The 26,348-nt window shown below is 42.0% G+C and overlaps 1 protein-coding gene across 1 annotated transcript in view; it reads left to right on the top strand.

Annotated features, from left to right (window-relative positions):
- Positions 1-26,348, top strand: part of LOC124553322 (ankyrin repeat, PH and SEC7 domain containing protein secG-like) — a 66,861-nt gene that overhangs the window by 5,685 nt on the left and 34,828 nt on the right. The window contains exons 2-3 of the mRNA XM_047127200.1: positions 7,989-8,118; positions 8,242-8,289. Coding sequence (XP_046983156.1) covers positions 8,031-8,118; positions 8,242-8,289 — 136 coding nt within the window. The 5' untranslated portion in view covers positions 7,989-8,030. The remainder of the gene's footprint in view (positions 1-7,988; positions 8,119-8,241; positions 8,290-26,348) is intronic.

Raw genomic sequence — 26,348 nt, 5'->3', positions numbered from 1 at the left:
ATTTTTTGCCTCATGAAACGGAGTCTCTTACCTTCAATATATACATACATATCAACAATTCACTATTAAAGTAGTTCTTGTGAGTGATGTGAAAGACAACATAGTAACTTTATTTCGAGGCTGTCTCACAGTGGACGTATTTGGGGTATTATGGAACTAATTAGTATACCATTCAGTGCCCCCATTACGAAATAATAATGGATGTACTAATGGATCCAGTGATGCATCTAGAAATGAGATTGTTTTTCTTTTTACAATACACACAGTATTTCTTCCGAACAGTGGCTCACCATTTGCTGTGGTAAAAACAGCAGTCACTTGAGTCTGAACTGCGGCATTGAAACACCAGAGGTCCAAATTCTTATTAACTGTAATATTTTCATCCACTGTTTCACCCCCTTTTGAGTCGAATTTCGAACAACCACTTCCTACAATATGAGATCCATACGCTCCCCAAATTTAAACTTTCTGTCCTTAGTGGTTTGGGCTGGGCAATGATGGGTCAGTGACTCAGTCTGGTCCTATTTCACACCCTTGTAGGTTAATTTCCAAAAAGAGTGAAACACGAATTTTTGTGACTTCTGACTGAGAAGTCAGATACAACTTTTCATAGATTTAGCTTCCAAAATTACTGCATTGTGAAATATTTCCATAAAAGCTTCCATCCTCTCTGTAGCCCCCTATGGGTTAGTTCCTAGAACGATAAAGAGGTTGCTTTGTTTACAGCTGAGTATCTAAATTCATGTTTTCGTATATTTATCTTGCAGAAATTAATTGTGAAACACACCCTGCCGCTGTTGGATAAGCAGCAGCCAGCAGCAAGTCGTATACTCTTAGCTCACTTATTTCTATCATAGTTTCTTAATTTATTTTTGGGTAGTTGCATAGTTTAATTCACAAATTGCAAACTTATTATAGTATTTGAGAGTTCTAGCATAGCAATTTGTCCTTTTATTTGGACTGTTGAGCTCCGTGGTCGTGGATAATGACATTTCACTATAAAAATACAGGAAAGTGGCTGGTTGCTGTATTTTTATAGTGAAATATCATTCTAGCATAGCGTTTTAGTACCTGTATAGTGTAAACTCGCGTAGTCGTCAGTCATCTGTTTGTTCTGAACGGCTTGTGAGGTAAAAGAGAGGAGAAAATTGTTTGGGATTGACAGAGATTGCGCCTGTTGTGTACGGATTCAGTGAGAATTGGCCACTGTCCGTAAACAGCTGGAAGCTGTGTTGGCCATGGTCGACAGGCTCCAGGCTGTTGCCCTGGGCCGCGGTGACATTGAGACACACTAGGTGAGAGCTTTGGCGCCTCTGGAACCTGTAGCATCCCCTGGGATCTCTGATGCCACTGCTCCCTCGGATTCGGAAGTCCCTGCCGGTCGACACTTGCCTGACGATGATTGGCGAACTGTAGCAGGGTCGCGAATTTCTGGGCGGAAGGCAAAAGTTGGTGTAGGCCACAAGGCTGTACCCTTATGCCTCCCTAACAGGTTTGAGGTACTGCCCACTGCTGAAAGTACTTCTGAGCCAGAAAGGGTGGCCTCGCCTGTTGTAGCAGTGGCTGGTCTTCCTGAGAGGTCCGGACAAGCGCAGAGGGTGGGACTGTTTGTCATTGGGAGCTCCAATGTTTGGCAGGTGATGGATCCCCTTAGGGATATGGCAGTTAAGGATGGGAAGAAAGCCACTGTGCACTCCGTGTGTATGGGTGGAGTCATTCTAGATGTGAAAAGGGTCCTACTGGATGCCATGAAGGGTACAGGGTGCAGCCAACTGCAGGTGGTGGCTCATATCGGCACTAATGACGTGTGTCGCTGTGGATCAGAACAGATTCTCTCTGGTTTCCAGCGGCTATCTGAGCTGGTGAAGACTGCCGGTCTTGCTAGAGAGATGAAGGCTGAGCTCACCATCTGCAGCATCGTCGACAGGACTGATTGTGGACCTTTGGTACAGAGCTAAGTGGAGGGTCTGAATCAGAGGCTCAGACGGTTCTACGACCGTTTAGGCTGCAGATTCCTCAACTTGCGCCGTAGGGTGGTGGGGTTTCGGTTTCCGCTAAACAGGTGTCCACTACACACAAGAAGCAGCTACACGGGTAACAGGCCTGTGTGGCGTGCACTGGGCGGTTTTTTAGGTTAGACGGTATCGGGAAAGGTCAAAAAGGGCTCCAGTCTCAAAGGATAAAGCGCAAAGAATCGACCAAGCAACAGTCGGTATTGTAGTTGTAAATTGTTGTATCTTTGTTGGAATAGTACCAGAGCTTCAAGCGCTGATAGAAAGCACTAAAGTTGTAATCGTTATAGGAACGGAAAGCTGGCTAAGGCGGAGATAAATTCTGCCAAAATTTTTACAGAGGCGTAAACCGTGTTCAGAAAGGATGAATTAAATAAAGTAGGTGGTGGTGTTTTTGTGTCTGTTGGTAGTTGTTTATCTGGTTGTGAAGATGAAATAGATAGTTCCTGCGAGTTACTATGGTTAGAGGTTATACTCAACAGCCGTACCAAAATAATAATGGGCTCCTTCTACTGATCCCCGACTCATATGATATAATAGCTGAACGGTTAAAAGAAAATTGAATCTCATTACAAATAAGTACGCGACTCATAGAGTTATAATTAGTGGAAACTTCAATTTACCCTCGATTTGTTGGTGAAAATACATGTTCAAAGCCGGTGGCAGACAGAAAATATCTTCCGAAATTCTACTAAACGCTTTCTCTGAGAATTACTTTGAACAATTAGTTCATGAGCTCACACGAATTCTAAATGGTTGCGGAAACACTCTTGAGTTCTTAACCACAAATAATTCAGATGTATTAGAGAGCGTCATGATGGATACAGGGATTAATGGACACAAGATCATTGTAGCGAGGCTCAAAACCATATCACCCAAAAACCACTAAAAATAAACGCAAAATATATCTATTTAAAACAGGAGATAAAAATTCGCTTGATGGCTTCCCAAGAGAGTCTCCATTCCTTCCAAGCTAATTATGTAAGCGTAAACCAGATATGGCAGAAATTCAAAGATATAGTATCGACAGCAATAGATACAGTCATACAGTATAATTGAATAAGAGACGGGACTGATCCACCATGGTACACATAACACGTCAGAACACTGTTGGAGATGTACCATAAAAAGCATGCCGAATTCAGAAGAACGCAAAATCCCCAAGACTGTCTAAGTTTCACGGAAACTCGATATTTAGTGGGAACGTCAGTGCGAGATGCTTTTAATAGTTTCCACAATGAAAAATTGTCTCAAAATATGAAAGAAAATCCAAAGGGATTCTGGTCGTCTGTGAAGTACAACACTGGCAAAAAGCAGTCAATACCGTCACTGTGCGATAGCGATAGAAATGTTACCAATGATGATGCCACCAAAGCGGAGTTACTAAATGCAGTTTTCTTTAATTCCTTCACGGATGAAGATGAAGTTAAGATTCCAGAACAGCTGTTAGTATGAGTGACATAAAAGTAGATATCTTAGATGTAGCTAAACAACTCAAATCGCTTAAGAAAGGCAAGTCTTCCAGTCCAGCTGGTATACCAGTCAGGTTCCTTTCAGAGTATGCAGACACAATACCGCCTTTCTTGGCAATCACATACAACTGCTCACTTGACGAAAGGTCTGTTCCTGAAGACTGGAAAGTAGCACAGGTCACACCAATACTCAAGAAAGGAAATAGGAGTAACCCATTGAGTTAACGACCCTTATCACTGACCTCAATTTGCAGTAGGATTTTGGAGCATGCCTATACTGTACTCGAACATTGTGAATCACCTTGAAGAAAATGACTTAGTGATACATAACCAAAACGGATTCAGAATATATCGTTCTTGTGCAAAACAGCTAGTTCTTTATTCCCTACCAGCCGGTGTGGCCGAGCGGTTCTAGGGGCTTCAGTCTGGAACCGCTCGACCGCTACGGTCGCAGGTTCGAATTCTGCCTCGGGCATGGATGTGTGTGATGTCCTTAGATTAGTTAGGTTTAAGTAGTTCTAAGTTATCTAGGGGAATGATGACCTCAGGAGTTAAGTTCCATAGTGCTCAGAGCCATTTGAACCATTTTCTTTATTCACATGAAGTAATGAGTGCTGTCGGCAAGAGATCTCAGATCGATTCCATATTCCTAGATTTCCAGGAGGCGTTCCTCACAATCGACTATTAATCAAATTGCGTGCATATGGAGTATCGACTCAGTTGTGTGACTGGATTCGTGATTTCCTCTCAGAGAGGTCACATTTCGTAGTGAGACACCGCAAATCATCGAGTAGAACAGAAGTCATATCTGGCGTTCCGCAAGCTAGTGTCATAGACCCTCTGCTGTTCCTGATAATCTGAGCAGGCCCCTTAGATTGTTTGCAGGTGACGCTGTAATTTACCGTCTAGTAAAATCATCAGACGATCAATCCCAATTACAAAATGATCTACAGATGATTAGTAGCAATTGGCACTAAACAAAGAAAAGTGCGAGGTTATCTACGCGGGTACTAAAAGAAATCCGAAAAATTTTCGGTATACGATAAATCGCACAAATCTAAGGGCTCTCAATTCGACTAAACACCTACAAATTACAATTACGAGCAACTTAAATTGGAAAGACCACATAGATAATATTGTGGGGAAGGCTAAACAAAGACTGCACTTTGTTGGCAGAACACTTAGAAGATGCGACAAACCCACAAAAGCGACAGTCTACATTAAACTGGTCCGTGCTCTGCTGGAATATTGCTGGGCGGTATAGGATCCTTACCTGGTAGGATTGACGGAGGACATCGATGAAGTGCAAAGGAGGTCAGCTCTTTTCATGTTATCGAGCAATAGGGGTGAGAGTGTCACTGATACGATACGCGAATTGGGGTGGCAGTCACTGAATCAAAGGCGGTTTTCTTTGCGGCGAGATCTATTTACGAAATTTTAATCACCAACTTTCTCTTCCGAATGCGAAAATGTTTTGTTGACACCCACCTACGTAGGGAGAAATGATCATCAAAATATAATAAGAGAACGGACAGATTTAGGTTTTCCTTTGTCCCACACGCCATTCGAGAGTGGAATGGTAGAGAAGTAGTATAAAAATGGTTCGATGAATCCTCTGCTAGGCTCTTAATTGTGAATTGCAGGGTAACCATGTAGATGAAGATGTAGGTGTTTATCCCCTGTATTTCCTAAAACACTGAAACACTTATTTGTAGCTAAGAAGTCAAATACCAATTTTCATAGACGTAACTTCAAAAATACTTTAGTAGTTCTTCAATAATGATTTATTTTCAAAAAATAATTCTCCCCACTATTTCATCATTATAGGGGATACATTTCCAAAATGCTCGGAGACACATTTCTTTATTTCTGTTTGAGACACCAAACACCAATTTTCGTAGGCCTAGTTTCAATAGTGCTTCGTAGCCCCATATTTTCCAAAAACCATTCGTCCTCTACTTCACACCCTTAGACACGGATGCAACTGCGAACAAATTTCAAAACGCTTGTCTTTGTCGTCTTCATTGAGCTTCTGCAGTAATTCCAACTTAAGTGGGTTCATAGACAGCTTCTGTCGCAGGACTTTCCACGCTGTCATTGGAGCCGTTTCGAGTTCACGGGATGCACGACGCACCCATTTATTTGGACTCTTTATGAATGTCACTACACATTCACTTCACGCAAACTGGGACGTCCGCTTCGCTTTTCCAGGCACAAGCAACCCGTCGTAACGAATTTGTTGTGCCAGTGGTAAATGGCCCTTTTTGTTGGTGGCTTCTTACCGTACTTGGTTCTAAACATCCGTTGAACAAACGTAGCACACTTGTTTTTGTCGAGCTCCAACACACAAAAAGCTCGCTCCGCATCTGAACTCGTCATGTTTGAGACTAGCGCTAACTATCGGCAAATTATACATGAAAATAAACTTTCAAAGTATCTGTTCAAGATGACATATGTATGATATTAGTTAAATGTTTGGTTATTGTGCAATAAATAACTCAAAGTGTGCCAGGAATTGGCTGGTGCAAATGGCTCTGAGCACTATGGGACTTAACTTCTGAGGTCATCAGTTCCCTAGGACTTATACTACTTAACCCTAACTAACCTAAGGACATCACACACATCCATGCCCGAGGCAGGATTCGAATCTGCGACCATAGCGGTCGCACGGTTCCAGACTGAAGCGCCTAGAACCGATCGGCCACTCTGGGTGGTACCTTGACTTGATGTACAACCTGTTTATATATACAATGTGTGGTCAAAAGTATCCCGAAACCTGGCTGGAAAGCAGATACTAGTTCGTGGAACCCTCCAACGATAATGCTGGAATTCAATATGGTGTTGGCCCACCCTTAGCCTTGAGTATAGCTTCCACTCTCACGGGAACACGTTCAGTCAGTTGCATGAAGGTTACTTGTGGAATGGCAGCCCATTCGTCACGGAGTGCTGCACTGAGGAGAGGTGTCGATGTCGGTCGGTGAGGCCTGGCACGAAGTAGCGTCCCAGAGCACCCCAAAGGTGTGCTGTGGGATTCAGGTCAGGCGTCTGTGCAGACCAGTACATTACAGGGATGTTATTGTCGTGTAACCACTCCGCCACAGGCCGTGCATTTTGAACAGGTGCTCGATCATGCTGAAAGAGACAGTCGCCATCCCCAAACTGCTCTTCAACACTTGCAAACCAGAAAGTGCTTAGAATATCATTACAGGTCAGTGCTGTGATAGTGCCACGCAAAACAACAAAGGGGTGCAAGTCCCCTACATGAAAAATACGATCACACTATAACACCACCGCTTCGGAATCTTACTGTTGGCACTAAATAGGCTGTCAGAGGTTCACCAGGCATTCTCCATTCCCACACCCTGTCTTCGGATCGCCACATTGTGTATCGTGATTCGTTACTTCACACAACGTTTTTCCACTGTCCAGTGGTCCAATGTTCACGCTCCTTACACCTAGAGAGGCGTCGTTTGGCATTTACCGGCGTGATGTGTGGCCTACGAGCAGCCGATTGGCCGTGAAATCCAAGTTTTCCCACCTCTCGCCTAACTGCCATAGTACTTGCAGTGGATCGTGATGCTGTTTGGAATGTGATGGCCCACATAGATGTCTGCCTATTACACATTACGGACCTCTTCAACAGTCGATGGTCTCTGACAGTCAATAGACGACTTCGGCCTGTACGCTTTTGTCTTGTACATGTCCCTTCACGTTTCCCCTTCACTATCACATGGGAAACAGTGTACCTAGAGATGTTTAGGAGTGTGGAAATCTCGCTTAGAGTCGTATGGCAAAACTGATACCCAATCACCTGACCACGTTCGAAGTCCGTGAGTTCTGCGGAGCGCCAAATTCTTCGCTCTCACTATGTATAAATGACTACTGTGGTCGCTATGGAGTACCTGGCTGTAGGTGGCAGCTCAATGCACCTAATACCAAAAACGAAAAACGTATGCTGTGTTTAGGAGATTGCAACAGTCATATTCGAGTCAGCACTCAGTAGTCGCTGTTATATTCCTAAGACCGTAGTTTCCGCCGTCACCACTGTTGGAGGTACCCACTGACCCGTCTTTGCCTCCGTAAGGCTCGTTTAGCCAGTAAAAGCCGACGTCTGGGGCACACACTCACACTCTCACACTCTCACCCCTCTCTCGCTTTACACGACACATCAGCTCTTAGTGTCATGAACTACAATTTCGTTCGTTAAAGCAAAGTTGGTACTGATCCCTCTAAAATCAAATAGACAGCACTTTCTCGTACTTGATCAGATGTAAACAGAATTACGATATCTTAGAGGTTTTTGAAATATTTTAAGGAATTAACTTAGCTGAATGAGCCAGTATATACATTTAACAGAACGAAGTGATATCAAGATGATGCTATCCACGATAGATTGGAACATTAATTTACACATTATAGATTGGAGCAACAAAATTAGTTTTGTATTATATTTATTTACAAAATATTTGATTGTACAAGTGTCTGAAAATTTTATGATTTTTAGGAAGAAGTTCTTTACTTCGCCTAATTACTGCATCCCAGCATTATGTCGTGCAGAAGCTGCAGCTGGTTTATCTGCTTCTTTGTGGCGGTAGTCTTAGCTGCTGGCTCCAGTGACACAGATTCCATTACAGGTACAACTTTTACATTTTGTTAACTAAAATATGTATGGTATGATCATGAATAACTATTTTATAATCCGTAATGAAATACATGTTCTATCTTTCCATTGAGATTTGAATCAATTGCTTTTTCAGAATCCGATCCTGAAGTCACAGTCTACAGTTCAGAAAATGACAATCAAGGTAATATTTTATTTCATTAATCCTAGATACATCGAGAGAGGGTATATTAACTTGGGGTCGAATACGGCTCTGTACTTCCATTTAAAATTCCTGACACTCTAAGTACCGGGAAGGAGAGTTCTATTTAGGTATCATTGGTTTCGCCTGATGGGAGGATAAGTCGTTACCAGCATGTACACGGGTCGTACAGGATCCTGGTTTACTGAAGCAAAACGTCAAGGCCGTACATTTGGTGCATGATGCGAGCCAAACATTAAAAAAAATAACAAGGCTCATTTAACTGGAGCAGGACGTGAAACGGGCCTATTTGGAGCAGGAGAGGCACCACAGGACATTTTATTTTCCACTATCTGTACTTTTATAAATACATTCATTAAAGTTTGTCAGCATGACCAGGAAGGATTCAGGATTCACATTCATAGCAGTGGAAGTTCCAAAACATAATAAAATATTTTTTTTTGCATCCGAAGATTCATCATTTTTTTCACTTTCTATTCGCTGCATTTGTTGCTATAGGTACACTTTTCTTAATAAGTAAGAGATTCTTCGATGAATTTTGCACAGCATACAAACCATATTTACAGGTGCATGAAACTCTAGAGGTTTCCTAATCTATTAAAAACTGTGGTAAAATCTGAGATAATTAACTACAAAATTTGAGTTTTTTTTTTCTAAACATGAAGTTTAAAATGTAACAGCTCACTCATTTTCTCATAAATTAAGTAAATTGAAGGGTTTCGTTTACCTCGAAGTATAGTATGTATGCTGTCCAAATTCATCAAGAATCTCTCCTACTTACGAAGGAAAGTGTACCTATAGCAACAAATGCAGCCAATAGTAAGTGAAGAACTGATGAAATATGACATGCCAAAAAAAAAAACAATGGAATGAGCACGAATCCTGAATCTTTCCAGGTCATGCTGACAAACTTGTATGAATTTATTTGTAAAAGTATAGACAGTGAAAATTAAAATATCCTGTGGTGCCTCTCCTGCTCCAAGTCATCCGTTTGACGTCCTGACCCACTTAATAGATACGTCTATATCTACATACCTACTCCGCAAACCACATTACGGTGACTGGCGGAAGTTACTTTATGCCACTACTAGTCACTACCACTTGCCAATAGAACGAGTAAAGAACGACCGTGTAAAGACCTCTGTGTGAACCAAATATCTCGCATTTTATCTTCATCATCTTTACGCGAAATTTATGGTCGTGTTACTGGAGTCGTTCTCTAAATTTGTGCAACAGTGCCTTGCAGAAAGCGCGTAAACTACGTATCTTCTCTTATATAAACCAATTTTGTCAAAAGTAAATGTGAGAAAATTTGAGTAATCGGCTAATTTACTGGCAGTTAGCATGACTCATTCACATGATATTGTTGTGGAACGAAATGGATGACCAAATCGCTGATTTTAAAGTTCACTACACTGTGTCTAAGTAGCCACTGAAACAAACACAAGTGAAAGGCTCGTCAGATACTATCATAAAAACATCCCAGTCTCCATCATGTGATCTGTGGTGGGAACATGTTGGGGGACTTTTTATTGTGCCAACTGGTTACAATATCTTTGAAATGAGCAAACGATGCCGGTGTTTACATTATATGGCGTGAAGAGCCAATTTCGCAGTGCGCATGCAAAAAGCCGGCTTAAATAAGAATACATAAAATGGTATCATGCAAGATACCATAGTGACACATAGTCAATTATAAAAGACGAGTTATAAATTATTGTGAATCACAATCATATTTAACAATTGGCCAGTTATATAAAATAAATTGTGGCAAACATCGTTGGAATTTAAAACACTTTACATGACAGCATCATTGATTGTTATAAAAGACCAAGCGTAGAATCATACAAAAGGGGGGGGAGGGCTGGGCAAGTGCATAGTGAATATCTGAGTTCAGGAAGCATCTGCGTAATGCTGGCATTCTGCTCGCACCTGCCGGAAGAAAATCTAGCAGACCGCCTCTCAGTTGCGTCAGTGTCTTCCCCCAGTTGGACCTGGTGGGGATCACTCAATCGGAATTCAAGAATAGGTTGCACTAGCGTTCTACACGCCGTCTCCTTTATAGACGAGCTTCACTTTCCCAATATTATCCTAGTAAGAAGATCACAGAACCAACACAAATTACACGAAAAAACTGGGAAGAAGGGCAGCTTTCAGGAGGGTGGGCATCGGCACTAACACATCCTATACAAAATAAAGGCGATAAGACGGAACATGGAAACTGCAGAGAAATTTCTTTAATACCTGTGAACTATAAAGTATTCTCGAAAGCACTGCTAAATACACTGGAAGATCAACTAAATCCACAAATTGATGAGTACCAAGGAGGCTTCAGAAAGGGGAGATCATGTGCGGAGCAGATCCTGAATCTAAAACTGACAGTCGTTTATTAAAACAGAGGATCAAAAAGTTCATGCGTACATTCGTATTCAAGAAAGCCTATGATTCTGTAGACAGGTACACATTGTTCCAAATTTTAGGGGAGATGAGTTTGTATAGGAAATCCAGTGAACTGGTGAAAGAGACCCTAAGCAACCCAACACCCAACGTCAAGTTCAGAGGAAAGCTGTCAGAGGTCTTTAAGATGAAAGCCGGGGTAAGACAGGGAGACGGACTCTCCCTTTTGCACTTTAATTGTGTGCTCGATAAGGTGATTAGTGAGTGGCGACAAGAAGTGAAAGGACTGGGTGGAATACGATTGGGGTGTAAGAATAAAGGTGTACAGGTAGACTGTCTAGCATTCGCAGTTGACATTGTGATCTTGCCCGAATCATTTGATGAGCCAGTGAACCAAACCAAAGAACTGCAGAGATAGTCAACTAAAGCAGGACTATAGATCTCTATCGAGAAAACACAATATATGACAAACATCACGCCAGCTCCTAGATGGATGACCGTATGAGGAGGGAAAATTCAGAAGGAAGGGAGTCCAAATACCTCGGAGAATGGATAGGAATTGAAGTGACTTAAAAAGAAACAATCGGAGCCCGAATAAAAAGAATGAACTTAGCATATAAACTAAGTATCAACACCTAAAATAAGAAGAATATTTCGATAAAAGCAAAAATTGAAACATTACCAAACAAGGATCCGCCCTGGAGCTCTCTATGCAGCAGAAACAGCAAGAACTGGAGTGATCAAGAGGCTAGAAATGATAGAACGAGAGATTCTCACGAGAATACTAGGACCTCGAAGAACACAAGACGGTCAATTTAGAAATCGAGAAAAGCAGGAACTGTATAAAAAGAGAGAAAACAATTTCTGACGTCATTAGAAAAAGAAGGAGCATATTCTGTGTCCAGAGCTCAAACCAGTAGCAGTTAAATTATACATTGAAGGCAACAGCAGCGGTGCACAGAGTCTGATTGGTATCTCCTCATCCACTGTATTCTCACTTTTTCCATGCAGTATCAACTGAGTTTTCTGTGATCCAGTACTGACCCATGTCATGCTGTTTAGGATCGCTTGTGCACTTCTGAGGGTCAAGGCCTGACTTGGTGTCTTCAGTCATCAATGACAGCTCATTCTCCTGCCCCAACAAGCTGACCAGCTGTCTGGCAAGTTCCCAGAATGTTGCCACTGCTGGAGGTTCCGACACGGGTCCCAACATGCCGGATGGTGTCACTGCTGCAGGTTATGACAGGCTGGAGGACGCCGCATCTGCTGATAGGCCAAGAATAAATTAATAGCGACAATAGCAGAACAAAGACTTCGTCTTTCTCACAATGAGAGCTAACATGGACATTAAGAAAATGTCACTTACTCTTCCGCAGCTTCTTCCTGTTCTGCTGCTGCTGCAGCTGGACAGCGCTGTACGTTCTCAGCTGGTGCTTCATGCTGCCTGAGTGAATGCAACTGATGCTGCAGAGATGCTGGGCCCAGCTTATATCCCTGATATGATCTGCTGTGGGTTCCTATTGGCTACCGCCAATTTCGAGCCCAGTTTGTGGTATAATTGTGAATTCGACCAGTTGCTTGATCCTCTGGATCAAAGGCAGACATCTTGAGTGAGGTGGAAACTGCTGACTGTGATTTTCAAAAATGGCAAGCAGTTATAATAACAGCAACATTCTGCATGACTTGCAGAATGCATCTTGGCAATATTCTGCAGCACAGCCATTACCTGCTGGACAGTATTACTCTTCTTCTTCAGGCATTCATCCAGTACAACTCTTTTCCATTCTGCATGTAGCAGGCTATGGGCGCAATACTTGGCTGCGTGCTTTCCTGAAACATGGCTGTTAAACTCCTCCTGCTCAGACACCAGCAGCTCTTAGATAGAAATGGATAAGCAGTTGATGCTCATCATTGTAATACAGGGTGGCCCATTGATAGTGACTGGGCAAAATATTTGACGAAATAAGCATTAAACGAGAAAACTACAAAGAACGGAACTCCTCTAGCTTGAACGGGGAAACCAGAGGGCGCTATGGTTGGCCCGCTAGATGGCGCTGCCATAGGTCAAACGGATATCAACTGCGTTTTTTGAAATAGGAACCCCCTTTTTTACTACATATTCGTGTAGTACGTAAAGAAATATGAATGTTTTAGTTGGACCACTTTTTTCGCTTTGTGATAGATGGCGCTGTAATAGTCACAAACGTGTAAGTACGTGGTATCACGTAACATTCCGCCAGTGCAGACGGTATATTTGCTTCGTGATACATTACCCTTGTTAAAATAGACCGTTTACCAATTGCGGGAAAGGTCGATATCGTATTGATGTATGGCTATTGTGATCAAAATGGCCAACTGGTGTTTGCTATGTATGCTGCTCGGTATCCTGGACGACATCATCCAAGTTAGCCGGATAGTTACGTTATTTAAGGAAACAGCAAGTGTTCAGCCACATGTGGAACGTCAACCACGACCTGCAACAAATGATGATTCCCAGGTCGGAGTTTTAGCTGCTGTCGCGGCTGATCCGCATATCAGTAGAAGACAAATTGCGCGAGAATCGCGAATCTCAAAAAAACGTTGGTGTTGAGAATGCTAAAACATCGATTGCACCCGTACCATATTTCTATGCATCAGGAATTGTATGGCGACGACTTTGAACGTCATGTACAGTTCTGCCACTGGGAACAAGAGAAATTACGGGAGGATGACAAAATTTTTGCACGTGTTCTATTTAGCGACTAAGCGTCATTCACCAACAGCGGTAACGTAAACCAGCATATTATGCACTATTGGGCAACGGAAAATCCACGATGGCTGCGAAAAGTGGAACATCAGCGACCTTGGCGGGTTAATGTATGGTGCGGCATTATGGGAGGAAGGATAATTGGCCTCCATTTTATCGATGGCAATCTAAATGCCGGAATGTATACTGATTTCCTACGTAATGTTCTACCGATGTTACTACAAGATGTTTCACTGCGTGACAGAATGACGATGTAATTCCAACATGATGGATGTTTGGTAGATAGCTCGCGTGCGGTTGAAGAGGTATTGCGTAGCATATTTTATGACAGGTGGATTGGTCGTCGAAGCACCATGCCATAGCCTGCACGTTCACCGGATCTGAAATCTTCGGATTTCTTTCTGTGGGGAAAGTTCAAGGAGGAGGAGGAGGGTATTAGTGTTTAACGTCCCGTCGACAACGAGGTCATTAGAGACGGAGCGCAAACTCGGGTGAGGGAAGGATGGGGAAGGAAATCGGCCGTGCCCTTTCAAAGGAACCATCCCGGCATTTGCCTGGAGCGATTTAGGGAAATCACGGAAAACCTAAATCAGGATGGCCGGAGACGGGATTGAACCGTCGTCCTCCCGAATGCGAGTCCAGGGTGCTAACCACTGCGCCACCTCGCTGGGTGAAAGTTCAAGGATATTTGCTATCGTGATCCACCAACAACGTCTGAGAACATGCGTCAGCGCATTGTCAATGTTTGTGTGAACATTACGGAAGACGAACCTCTCGCTGTTGAGAGGAATGTCGTTACACGTATTGCCAAATGCACTGAGGTTGATGGACATCATTTTGAGCAATTATTGGATTAATGTGGTATTTACAGGTAATCACGCTGTAATAGCATGCGTTCTCAGAAATGATAAGATCATAAAGGTACATGTATCGCATTGGAACAACCGAAATAAAATGTTCAAACATACCTTCTTTCTGTATTGTAATTTAAAAAACCTGCCTGTTACCAACTGTTCGTGTGAAATTGTGAGCCATATGTTGGTAACTATTACAGCGCCATTTGTCGCAAAGCGAAAAAAGTAGTCCAACTAAAATATTCATATTTCTTTACGTACTACACGAATATGTAATAAAAAATGGGGGTTCCTATTTTTAAAAAACGCAGTTGATATCCGGTTGACTTTGGCAGCGGCATCTAGCGGACCCACCATAGCGTCATCTGGATTCCCCCTTCAAGCTAGACAAGTTTCGATCTTTGTAGTTTTTTCGTTTGGCGCTTATTTCGTGAGATATCTGGCCGGTCACTATCACTGGACCACCCTGTGTATTGCACATACAGATACGCTTCCACTGATACAACTGAACCTGCCACATCCATTTTGGATGACTGAATGCTTCACATGGAATATCTCAACAGTCTGCTCATGCAAATGAGCTCTATCATTTGAAACATCCACCTTGGCTCCACCCCACTATGCTGCCACATTCTGCTGAAGCGAATTCTTTTGCTCCTTCCTTCTACAGCCTTAGATTACCATAGTCTTCTCTCCCCTTTGTAGTGAACTGTGGCTACAGTCCTACCTCGAATGCCTACATGTAATACAGCTATTGAAAGCCACTCTGTCCTTCACATTGATCATATTGATCAACCACATCATGATGCTTCCATAATGGCAGCTCACCAAAGACTGATCTTGTCTCACCAATTATGTTCTCGTGAGTTGAGAGAAAAAGATTCCACCCAGATTTGAATCTCCCACCAATTGATGGAGGAGGAGTTGGGGTGTGGCTTCAGCAAAGCCTTAGGGCAATGAAATTCCTACCATTATTCTGAGTTTCCCGCCAACGTTCGAAGTTCTCACAGAAAGGGCAGGTGGAGATGGGCAAGGAGAGTGGGTGGGGATGCATGAGCCAGGTGGGGAAAACCAATGATGTTATCTGGGGATGGGAATGGGCGATATAGGTTATTAATAGATCAGTTTCATTGACTTAGATATCAGATTGATATGAAAGGTGTCCAACGCACCCCATTATCCCACTACTTACCATCACTAAAAATTTTACATTCGAAATCGCATCATGTGGAAGTGTTGTATTTCTTTTGGGGTGGTGGCCAAACACCACATTTAATGTAGAACTTGCCACTGAATATGTCCCTGGGTCGTCACCACACAATATCAATAAGAATTCTGTTACAGGTAACGTACTCCATCCACCTCAACTTGTTGTAAGGAACGAATATAGTACAGTCCACAAGTATGCATTGTAAGGTATTCGTCGTTCATTAAAAGATCTGAGGGGAAACGAGCAGCTCTTAGATTGCACATCCATCGATAAATCCGCGTAGCGTATTACAGACGAAATGACTCACAAAGTTTTCCTTATATCCAAGCAGAGTTACCAAAATCATCTGTGATTCAGTGGACATGGCATATTAGCAGCCAAAATCAACGATCTCAGTGCCAAGAATTTCATCACTCAAAACGAAATATCATAAAAAGTGGCAATGCATACAAGTATACATTGTAAGGTATTCATCGTTCATTAAAAGATCTGAGGGGAAACGAGCAGCTCTTAGATTGCACATCCATCGATAAATCCGCGCAGTGTATTACAGTCGAAATGACTCACAAAGTTTTCCTTACTTCCAAGCAGAGTTACCAAAATCATCTGTGATTCGGTGGACATGGCATATTAGCAGCCAAAATCAACGATCTCAGTGCCAAGAATTTCATCACTCAAAACGAAATATCATAAAAAGTGGCAATGCATCAGTCTTTTTATACTGTAATGAATCAAGACTAGGTTGTCAAAGAGCCAACTGAATTCTTGATTTCGTTTGATTTGCTGGGAGTCCATTGCATCGGTAAACACTGGAATTCGTCCTCCCTATCGTTCTCCATAACTATTTTAGTAACGCCATCAGGCATCCTATGAAACAGACGAACAATATCGTTGAAGCTACAGTTCTAAATGGAAAATTTACAGGAGAATATTTGCTCTTGCCCACAACCCAATGATTCAGGCAGATATGCCTTATAAAATTCTAACGTTTACTGTTCCCATTGCAAGTCACATTTGCAGTGGCCATCAACGAAGCTCAGGGGCAAATTTCGCAGATCCTTGCTTCTCACATGGATAGCTGTTTGTGGCCTGTTCACAGGTAGGAAAATATTCATGCACGCACCACACGGAAAACAAAAAATATTATGTCTCCGCAAATACTTCAATAAACATAATTTGAACACAAACACCTTCATTGTTTGAGTGGGACTACAGTGCATACTTGATATTCAGCATAACTCGAAAGTTCAACCTTAAGTAAGTAACGGGGCTACGAAACGTAATGCTTTGGAGGGTGCTTATCCAGGGATACATATGAAACGAAGGCAACTATGAGACAATATTATGAAACACGTATCTCTGAGCTCGTAGGAAGACAGGAACATTTAAGGGCCAAGCACCACAAAGCATGTCTACTAATATATGTAGAAAGAGACATTTAAATCAATATACTTCACAAAACGCCAAAATAACTTCGTTTGTGAGTGTAATTAAGAGACATAAAAACTTGAATAAACTAAACATATCTGATAAACACTACAGTGCCGGACAAGTATAGGTAATTATATTAAGCATTAATTAAGGTGACAGAAAACTGCTAACTAGAGAAATGTTTTATTTATACAGCTAACATGGCTGTCTCCACTCAGGAATTTAGGCCAGGTATTATACAGATATCCTGAAGAAATTCAAAAATTACATACAACAGTGAAACGTTCGTATATAAAATACCGCACCCAAGCAATTTCTCGATTCTGCTGACCGCACAGATCACACATCACTGGAGCAGAACAACAGGCTGTGGGAAAATGGGAAAGGGTGTTACACTTTCTTCTCTCTAGAATAAATGGATTTGTAGTCCCATGACAGATTTGAACTGAGAGGAAAATAATTCCCCATCCATATCTGTCCAGGAACCAAATCGTTATGGCATGGAACAGGACGACCTGCCCGAGATTCTTGGTCGGAGACAGCCTTTACGCTTTTCTGTGTTGACATACTTGAATGCCCTACATTCATAGCAGCTGCGGGTCGTTATTTAACAAATTTTTCACTTATCTACGGCCTATTTACCATTTACCTGTCTGACTAATTACATCAGGGGCGAATTTATTTGTTTTATTTTAGAAGCGCACTGAGAGAACCTGAGTTGAAGTGTCATCACCATGCAGAAAACGAGAGCCATTGTGACTTCGTTTAGTTTACTTCAGCTCTTCTTGTTGCGTAGTAGCAGACTGGTCCCGAAAATTCGTGGCGGAGGAGGAAGTGGTTCAGTATCTTTTCTCTTCAGTAAGAATTCTGTAGTAACCATGAGGAAGTCCTGATTCTAAATCCTCAGGACTCATAAGTTTATTTGTTTGGAATGAGATGAGGGTCGGCAGAAATTTGTTTGTTTTGACAGTGCATTAGAGCACTGTAATTTGTAGTTTAATTATACTTTCTCTCTTCTTTATTTCACTGACAAGAAAAAGTGTGAATGCATGTAGTTAATTGCCATAATGCGACCATTAACTAGGTACGTCGGTGTACTGTTTTTCAACAGAAAACCAAACTGAAATTAGGCACTCAGTGTTAGTCTGAAAAATCTGTATCAACATAGACACTAATATTAAACCTAATTTTACTGTTGTGGAGTTTGAAGAGATACTTTCTTTACACACTAAGTAACGTTAACAGAGTATTATAAGAGGCCGGCGCAGTTTTGACACTGTGCAGTAGTTTTTCTCAGAAGTTCCTATTAGGCGGTCGTTAGCTCATGGCGGTGTAAGTACAAATCTGTTGATACACGGAAGAGCCAAAGAAATGGGGACACCTGCCTAATATCGTGTAGGGGCCCGCGAGCACGCAGAAGTGCCGTGGTAGAGAACCAAACCTACGTCTGAAGTAGTGCTGGAGAAAACTGACAATGAATCGTGCGGGGCTGTCAATAGATCCGCAAGAGTACGTGGGGGGAGGGGGGATGGAGATTTCTTCTGAACAGCACGGATATGCACAATGATGTTCATGTCTGGAGCCTTTGGTGGCGAGAGGAAATGTTTAAACTCAGAAGAGTGTTCCTTTAGCCACTCTGTAGCTATTTTGTACGTTTGGGGTGTTGCGTTGTCCTGCTGGAATTCCCCAAGTCCATAGGAATGCACATTGGAAGCGAATGGATTCAGGTTCTCGGACAGGAATCCTACGTACGTGACACCTGTCGGAGTCGTATCTAGAGGCATCGGGGGTTCCACATCACTCCAACTGCACACGCCCCACAACGTTACAGAGCCTCTACCAGCTTGAACAGCCCCTGCTGACATGCAGGATTCACTGACAGATAGACTGCATACCCATACACGCCCGTCCGCTACATACAATTTGAAACGAGACTCGTCTGACCAGGCAATATGTTTCATCAACAGCCCAATATCGGTGTTAAAAGGCCCAGGCGAGGCATAAAACTTTGTGTCGTTCAATCATCAAGGGCTTACGAGTGGGCCTTCGGCTCTGAAGATATCGGTGATGTTTCGTTAAATGGTTCGCATTCAAATCTGCAGCAGTTTGCGGAAGGGTTGCACTTCTGTCACGTTGAACGAGTCTCTTCAGTCTTCGTTGGTCCCATTCTTGAAGGATCTCTTTCCGGCCTCGGCGATATCGGAGATTTGATGTTCTACCGGATTTCTGACATTCACGGTACACTCTTGAAATGGTTGCACGGGAAAATCCACACCTCGTCGCTGCCTCGGAGATGCTGTGTCCCATCGTTCGTGCACCGACTATAACAATAAGTTCAAACTCACTTAAATCTTGACAACCTGCCATTGTAGCAGCAGTAGCCGATCTAATAACAGCGGCAGACACTTGTTGCCTTATATAGGCAGCGCCATATCCTGCCTGTTTTCATATCTCTGTATTTGAATAAGCATGCCTACACCAGTTTCTTTGGCGCTTTGGTGTATTTTCCGTTGTGATTGTTGACTACGCAGAACAGTAACAAAATCTTCAAATGGCTCTAAGCATTGTGGGACTTAATATCTGAGCTCATCAGTCCGCTAGACGTAGAGCTACTTAGACCTAACTAACCTAAGAACATTACGCACATCCATTCCTGAGGCAGGATTAGAACCTGTGACCGTAGCAGGCGCGCGGTTCCGGACTGAAGCGCCTAGAACCGCTCGGCCACAGTGACCGGCTCAGGGCAGCAAAGACTGCCATGTTGTGTAATTGGTTTATGATGCGAAACAGTGCACATAAACATAGTTCCAGCTGTCAAAGGTGTAAATTACATGTGCTGATAAAATACCACTGGTGGCAATGATGTAGTAAGAAGAAAAGCATTAAGCAGGGAGGCAGTGTGGCATTCAATGAACAACCGTGTGACTGTTAGAGACACGTAGATCACCAATGTTCACATGACATGGCTGAGAAATTTTGAGAGTTGTAAAGGAAACTGCGAAGGGGTAAAGTATGGTATTTGCTAACTCGTTTCTTCTACAGTAAATGTAGGGACTTTTTCTTCATTGGCGCTCAATTCTAATCTCAAAATTTCGGGTCTCTCTGGCTTCTTCCACATTTGCTTTCGGAGTTGCTGCAGATAATGAAATGTGTGACGAGGGCCTCCCGTCGGGTAGACCGTTCGCCTGGTGCAAGTCTTTCGATTTGACGCCACTTCGGCGACCTGCGCGTCGATGGGGATGAAATGATGATTAGGACAACACAACACCCAGTCCCTGAGCGGATAAAATCTCCGACCCAGCCGGGAATCAAACCCAGGCCCTTAGGATTGACAGTCCATAGCGCCGACCACTCAGCTACTGGGGGTGGACACTGCCGATACATTTTATAGTTTTAGCTGCATACTTCAGTCGTAGTCTTTCTCTGGCCCTTTTTACATTGATGTGTCCGTTTATTACTGCTTTTAATAGCACCTTACCTGTCAATAGACATACAGTCATCTTTTTGTTTTATAACAGTATCCTCTTATTTGTAATTTGCTACTTTATCAATTAATTTTATTTTCAGTGTTCACCTGTAACACCTCCCCTCGAAAAATTTCTCTTCGTTCCCCGGTCTACAAAGTCTCACTGTCATACAAGGCCACAATCTTCATATATGTGTACAGGAAACTTTTCCTGATTTGTGGCCTGTTACTTTTAGAGGTTAATATCGTTTTCTTTTCCTGAAGGGACTTTTTCCTTGGACGGTTCTGTTTGTTATTTCTTCTTTGCTTGTTTTACCTCTAGTAGTCTTCTTTCCTAAGTACGTGAGTCAATTTGTTGCAGTTGTTTATCACATATACATACCCAGACCCCCGTTTGTCGTCATTTGTCACAATCCATCACCTTTGATTTAGATAAATTTTTTTCGTGTTACACTTTTTCGTCATAACTTTATCAATATAATAAGAGTCGAGATCTTGTTCACTTTCAGGTAAAACAGCAGAGGCATCAGCTCATTTATTCTTTCCTCCAGTATCACTAAAGGTAAAGGTGGATAAATGGGCCCCCACTTTGTTTTTTTTATATAACACCTTTTATTTTTAGTACAATCACCTGAAATTAACATAAAACATTTCTCTAATATGTCCTGCAAATAGTTACGACATGTTTTGGTTCAACTTTTTAATATTTAAAACAAAATTTTACTTTTCCTGATAGTCTACATTTTGTTGCGTCAAGAATTTGTGATGGTAATATGGGCCCCAAGGTAGTTTGAAATAAAAAGAAACAAAAACTTGAAAAAATTATTTTATTTAACTTTTGTGTATAATGAAAGAAACGTTCACTCTGAACATTGTTAATCAGTCTACTGGTGGGATGATTTTCACAGCCTATGTCTAGTCTATTCACAATAGTCACACACATAAGCATCTTTTTACACGTTACAAGTGATCCTCTTTCAGCTGCAGATAATGCACCAACCTGGCTTTTTCCCCTCAGGCCGATGACACGAGTAATTTTTCTTTGAACGACAGTAAGACCTGACTCGTCTGCCGGCCGCAGTGCTCGAGCGGTTCTAGGCGCTACAGTCTGGAACCGCGCGACCGCTATGGTCGCAGGTTCGAATCCTGCCTCGGGCATGGGTGTGTGTGATGTCCTTAGGTTAGTTAGGTTTAAGTAGTTCTAAGCTCTAGGGGACTGATGATCTCAGCAGTTAAGTCCCATAGTGCTCAGAGACATTTATTGACTCGTCTACATTAAAAACTCTGTCCGCAGGATCTTTGTAGTTACTGAACGCAGCTTCAAGTAAACTGAAGAAATTGTCGACAGCTTGTTTTTAAACCCATTAGCACGTGAATCGAAGTTGCAGATGGCTTTAAAATAGACAGAATATTTTTGTGCCGTGACATAAAATGGTCAAACCAAGTTCGACCAGAAACTTCGCCCTTTACAAATGGACGAGGGATTTTATTTCTTGTGCAAGGCTGATAGGCCATGCGCCTGACGTCATTTCTGGTAAGGCTGTAGAATTTGGGTTCCATAATGAGAAGATATTTAACCAGTTCGTCCTCAAGTCCCTGTGGTAAAAACCGGTGGACGGCCCAGTTTAATATTAACTATTTCTTCGACCGGTTTATCGATTCGTGAAAGCCTTTGGAGCGTACAACGAGGGACAGAGTACACTTTAACCGCTTTTTTAAACCCTATTTTTTTTCTCTTTAATAGCTACAATAGCATTTGACATATTTGCTTTGTCCCACGATTGCCGTTTCGATTTTTTGATGGTAGAAGATGTCTTCGAGGCATCTGAAACATAAAGAGTAGCAATATTTGTAAATGGTCCCATAAAATCTGATTGATTTTATGGGGCTCATAATACCGGCAGCAAAAGGGGCCCATATATCCACCCTCGACATCTTGGGAAAAACGATTTTGTCTACGGTTAGTTTGGTTCGCAACCGACGTCAATTAATGTGAAACGGCATCCTAACAAGAAGCCAAATACGTGCCTTACCTTAGTTTTAGTAATAACATGTTAGAAATTTGAGTTTTATTCAAATAAACACCAACCTTTCAAACTTTTGATGACAGCGAAAAAATTCACAGCACAACTAACTCACAAACCATGACAGCTACTGCGTCTGCACACTCTGCAGTGAAGTTTGGCAACTAGTTCATGTGCTCTCCACTAGAATTAGTGGCCTGTACTTACAAATGTGTAGGGCGCCCATAATACCAGCAGAGGCCCATTTTTCCACCTTTGCCTCTACATCTACTGTACCTCTACCATTATCTCACATTTTTAAGTGACTGCTCTGTCTATAGGTTAAAAATAACAGTTGATAGTGCATACTCTTGGTGGCCTCGCTTCTGACTATGTGCCTCCACATGCATAGAGCAACCATCAGTAACTACCGTTTATACAAGAGTCACCAATCTCTGTATTTATTTCCTAGTTTATTCAGTAACTCAAAATTTACTTTGCCATTTTATGTTATAAAGTACTTCCTGTACTTCTACAAACCATGAACCATGTACCTTACTGTTGGTGGGGAGGTTAGTTTCAGTAGTTGCAGGGGCAAGGGTCTGGATGATTGACTGATCTGGCCTTGTAACACCAACCAAAACGGCCTTGCTGTACTGTTACTGCGAATGGCCGAAAGCAAGGGGAAATTACAGCCATAATTTTTCCCGAGGGCGTGCAGTTGTACTGTATGGTTGAATGGTGACGCCTTCCGTAGGAATGATGCCGTACATAGGAATTAAAATCCATGGAGAAGAAATAAAAACTTTGAGGTTTGCCGACGACAGTGTAATTCTGCCAGAGACAGCAAAGGTCCTGGAAGAGCAACTGAAAAGAATGGACAGTGTCATAAAAGTCTAATCAACAAAAGGAAAACGAGGGTAATGGTATGTATTCGAATTAAATCAGGATCGCAGAGGGAATTAGATTAGGAAATGTGACACATAAAGTAGTAAAAGAGTTTTGCTATTTTAGGAGCAAAATAAATGATGATGGTCGAAGTAGAGAGGATATAAAACGTAGACTGGCTATGGCAAGGAAAGCGTTTCTAAAGAAGAGAAATTTGTTAACATGGAATTCAGATTTAAGTGTCAGGAAGTCCTTTCTGAAACTACTTGCACAGAGTGTAGCCATGTATGGAAGTGAAACATGGACGATAAACAGCTTAGACAAGAAGACCACAGAAACCTTTCAAAAACGGTGCTACAGGAGAATGGTGAAGATTAGATGGGTACATCATGTAACTAATGAGGCGGGACTGAATAGAATTGGGGAAAAGGGGGATTTGAGGCCCAACTTGACTAGAAGAAAGGATCAGTTGGTAGGACACGTTCTAAGGCGTGAAGTGACCTTCAGTTTAGTATTGGAGGTGCGTGTGGAGGGTAAAAATTGTAGAGGGAGACCAAGAAATGAATACACTGAGCACATTCAGAGGGATGTAGGTCGCAGTAGTTATTCAGAGATGAAGAGGCCTGCACAGGATAGGGTAGCACAGAGAGCTGCATCAAACCAGTCTCTGAAATGAAGGCCACAACAGCAGCAACGAGTATTAATGGCAATATTTCTCCTCTGATTCATTTGTTTGTAGGAAAGGCAAATTAATTTTCTAATGACATGGCGCCAATTGTTCGAGGTAATTAGGTGTTGCATTCTGTGAAGGGTTCAGAACTAAGCTATGAGTTCGATAGTTTTCGCATTTTGAGACATTTCCCTTTTTTGGGATGAACATTATCAGATTGTAACAGTACTGTACAAATGTTGAATTGGTCACTTACTTAAATGGCATCAGGTGGTTAACGAATAACGTTATTATTATGCGTTTCACGATAACCATCATCAGGTATCAGATACATCGAGTTGTACAGGTGAACAGAAATTATATGTTACATACGTTAACTGTCAGAAGCAGTCTGCCTTCGACAGTTACGTACTGGAATTTTCATACAATCTCACTTCTTCTGTACAACACGATGCATGTGAATTATGGAGAAACGTGTAATATTAACGTCATTCATTCAACACGTGTTGACGTTACACTAACAAGGGGAGGTCCAGACTTTGGGATCACAGATTTACTTCAAATTTTGTACACGTTTAGTAGGGCATTAAAACAACGTAATGTGCGAATAGTGACATGCACTACTTTGGCAAGTCCGAGAAAATCGCAAGAGAAATTTTACGCGTCAGTTATGTAACTGATATACCTGTGCGTAGGTACTGAAAGTTAGGGTTCATGGCGGACAGGTGGTTAGCATTCGAGCTCCGTAAGACGACCGTATAAAAGGCGACGGCTGGACTCCCGCTCAAACTGAATTTATAACCTACGTTTGTTTAATCATGGGTCATGTTTTCTAATTTATATGACACCTCAGAGGTAATATAATTAAAAAACCACATGAACTTATATGAAGTTTAGTGAATTTCATGTGGTTGGACTATAATATTTTAAACTAAATTTAGTTATTAGAACGAACATATTTATAACTGTCGGCAAATACATGAGGAAACGCTTAGAGCTTTCTTGAAAATGTATGGCTGCCGTGATTTGTGGAATCAGTTATTCATTCAATCCGGTGCGCTACCCGAAACTACTTTGCACCTTGACGCTTCGAGTTGCAGACACAGAGGCAGGCCCCATTTGGCAGATTACCTACGTAGCGGTGAGATGTTGCTAATGTAGCAAGAACGAGTAGTGCGGGTGCACATTTTTTGAATGTCACAGAATTTACGTTTGTGTTGCAAAAGTGAAGATTTGAGTGGGAGGTGAACCGTTGCCTCAGGCACGTTCGCATTACGAAGCTTGAAAGCTCACCACTTTTTCTTTTTACTATCAGAGTGACTTGCTACTATCATGAAACCTCAAAAGACCATAGTCAAATCACCATGTGATATAAGCTACAAATGGGAGAAAACATTAATTATCATAACAAGACAATAATAAAAGGAGAAAGGACAAAAAAACGAGAACATAGCCCAAAAACCACCACCAATGCCACACGATATGTATAAACAACTTTATTGTCGCTATGTTTATTTAGTTTTCTTAATTTTTATTTATTATGTATATACGCTCGTGTGTGTATATATATACTTCATCTATACACGTTTTACAATAGAAATGCTGCGATACTGAGTCAAAACACTAAAGAAAACGAGCAGGTAAGCTAGGAGAGAACAAACCGAAGCAAATCAGATGGGAAACATACATAACAAAGAAAACACCTATCATCAGAAAAATGAAATTAAGCAACACCTTGCCTGCGGAAAAGCAAATTCAACATGTTGGCGAAGAGGTCTCGATATCGAGGCATTCGCATACATGTCCAATAGGCCGAGACAATCTACTGCATTATGTTCATGTGATCTTCCTCTTCGTCATCTACAACATATTGAGCGAAGTGTCCCAGCAACCACATAATTGTATGGGTTTTCTACCGTGGAAAAAAGGAAGAATCTGGTCGCAATATGATGTCCGTAGTGTATCAAGTCTCAGAAGATCGAACACGGAAAGCTAATTGTCTCTTAAACCAAGTACAGTTTGCCATATGACCTCCACAAGTAGAGCGATGTCGTACCGTACCTGTTGACGTACAACGACTACATAGATCCGTGTCGCTACACCTGATAAGGGAAGTCGCTCGTTCGTTGGCATCAAGTTATTTACCACCTTATACCAACAGAACGCTACGTGCATCGGCCACATCGGAAGACTGATACTGCACCAGACTGTACCCCAGCTTGTTTGCGGCGATCGTCTTTTAACGAGGTTCGGGCAAGAGACTGCTTTCCAACGAGTCTGTAGGAATTTCGTAGTGAGGATGGGTCTCCATAAAATGTCAGCCCCTAAACAGCTACCGCAAGATAGAAATCACGAACGTGTTTTAACTTATAATGT

Source organism: Schistocerca americana, chromosome 11 (assembly GCF_021461395.2).
Source record: "Schistocerca americana isolate TAMUIC-IGC-003095 chromosome 11, iqSchAmer2.1, whole genome shotgun sequence".
NCBI lineage: Eukaryota > Metazoa > Arthropoda > Insecta > Orthoptera > Acrididae > Schistocerca > Schistocerca americana.
This window is presented reverse-complemented; position numbering and strand designations above follow the sequence as displayed.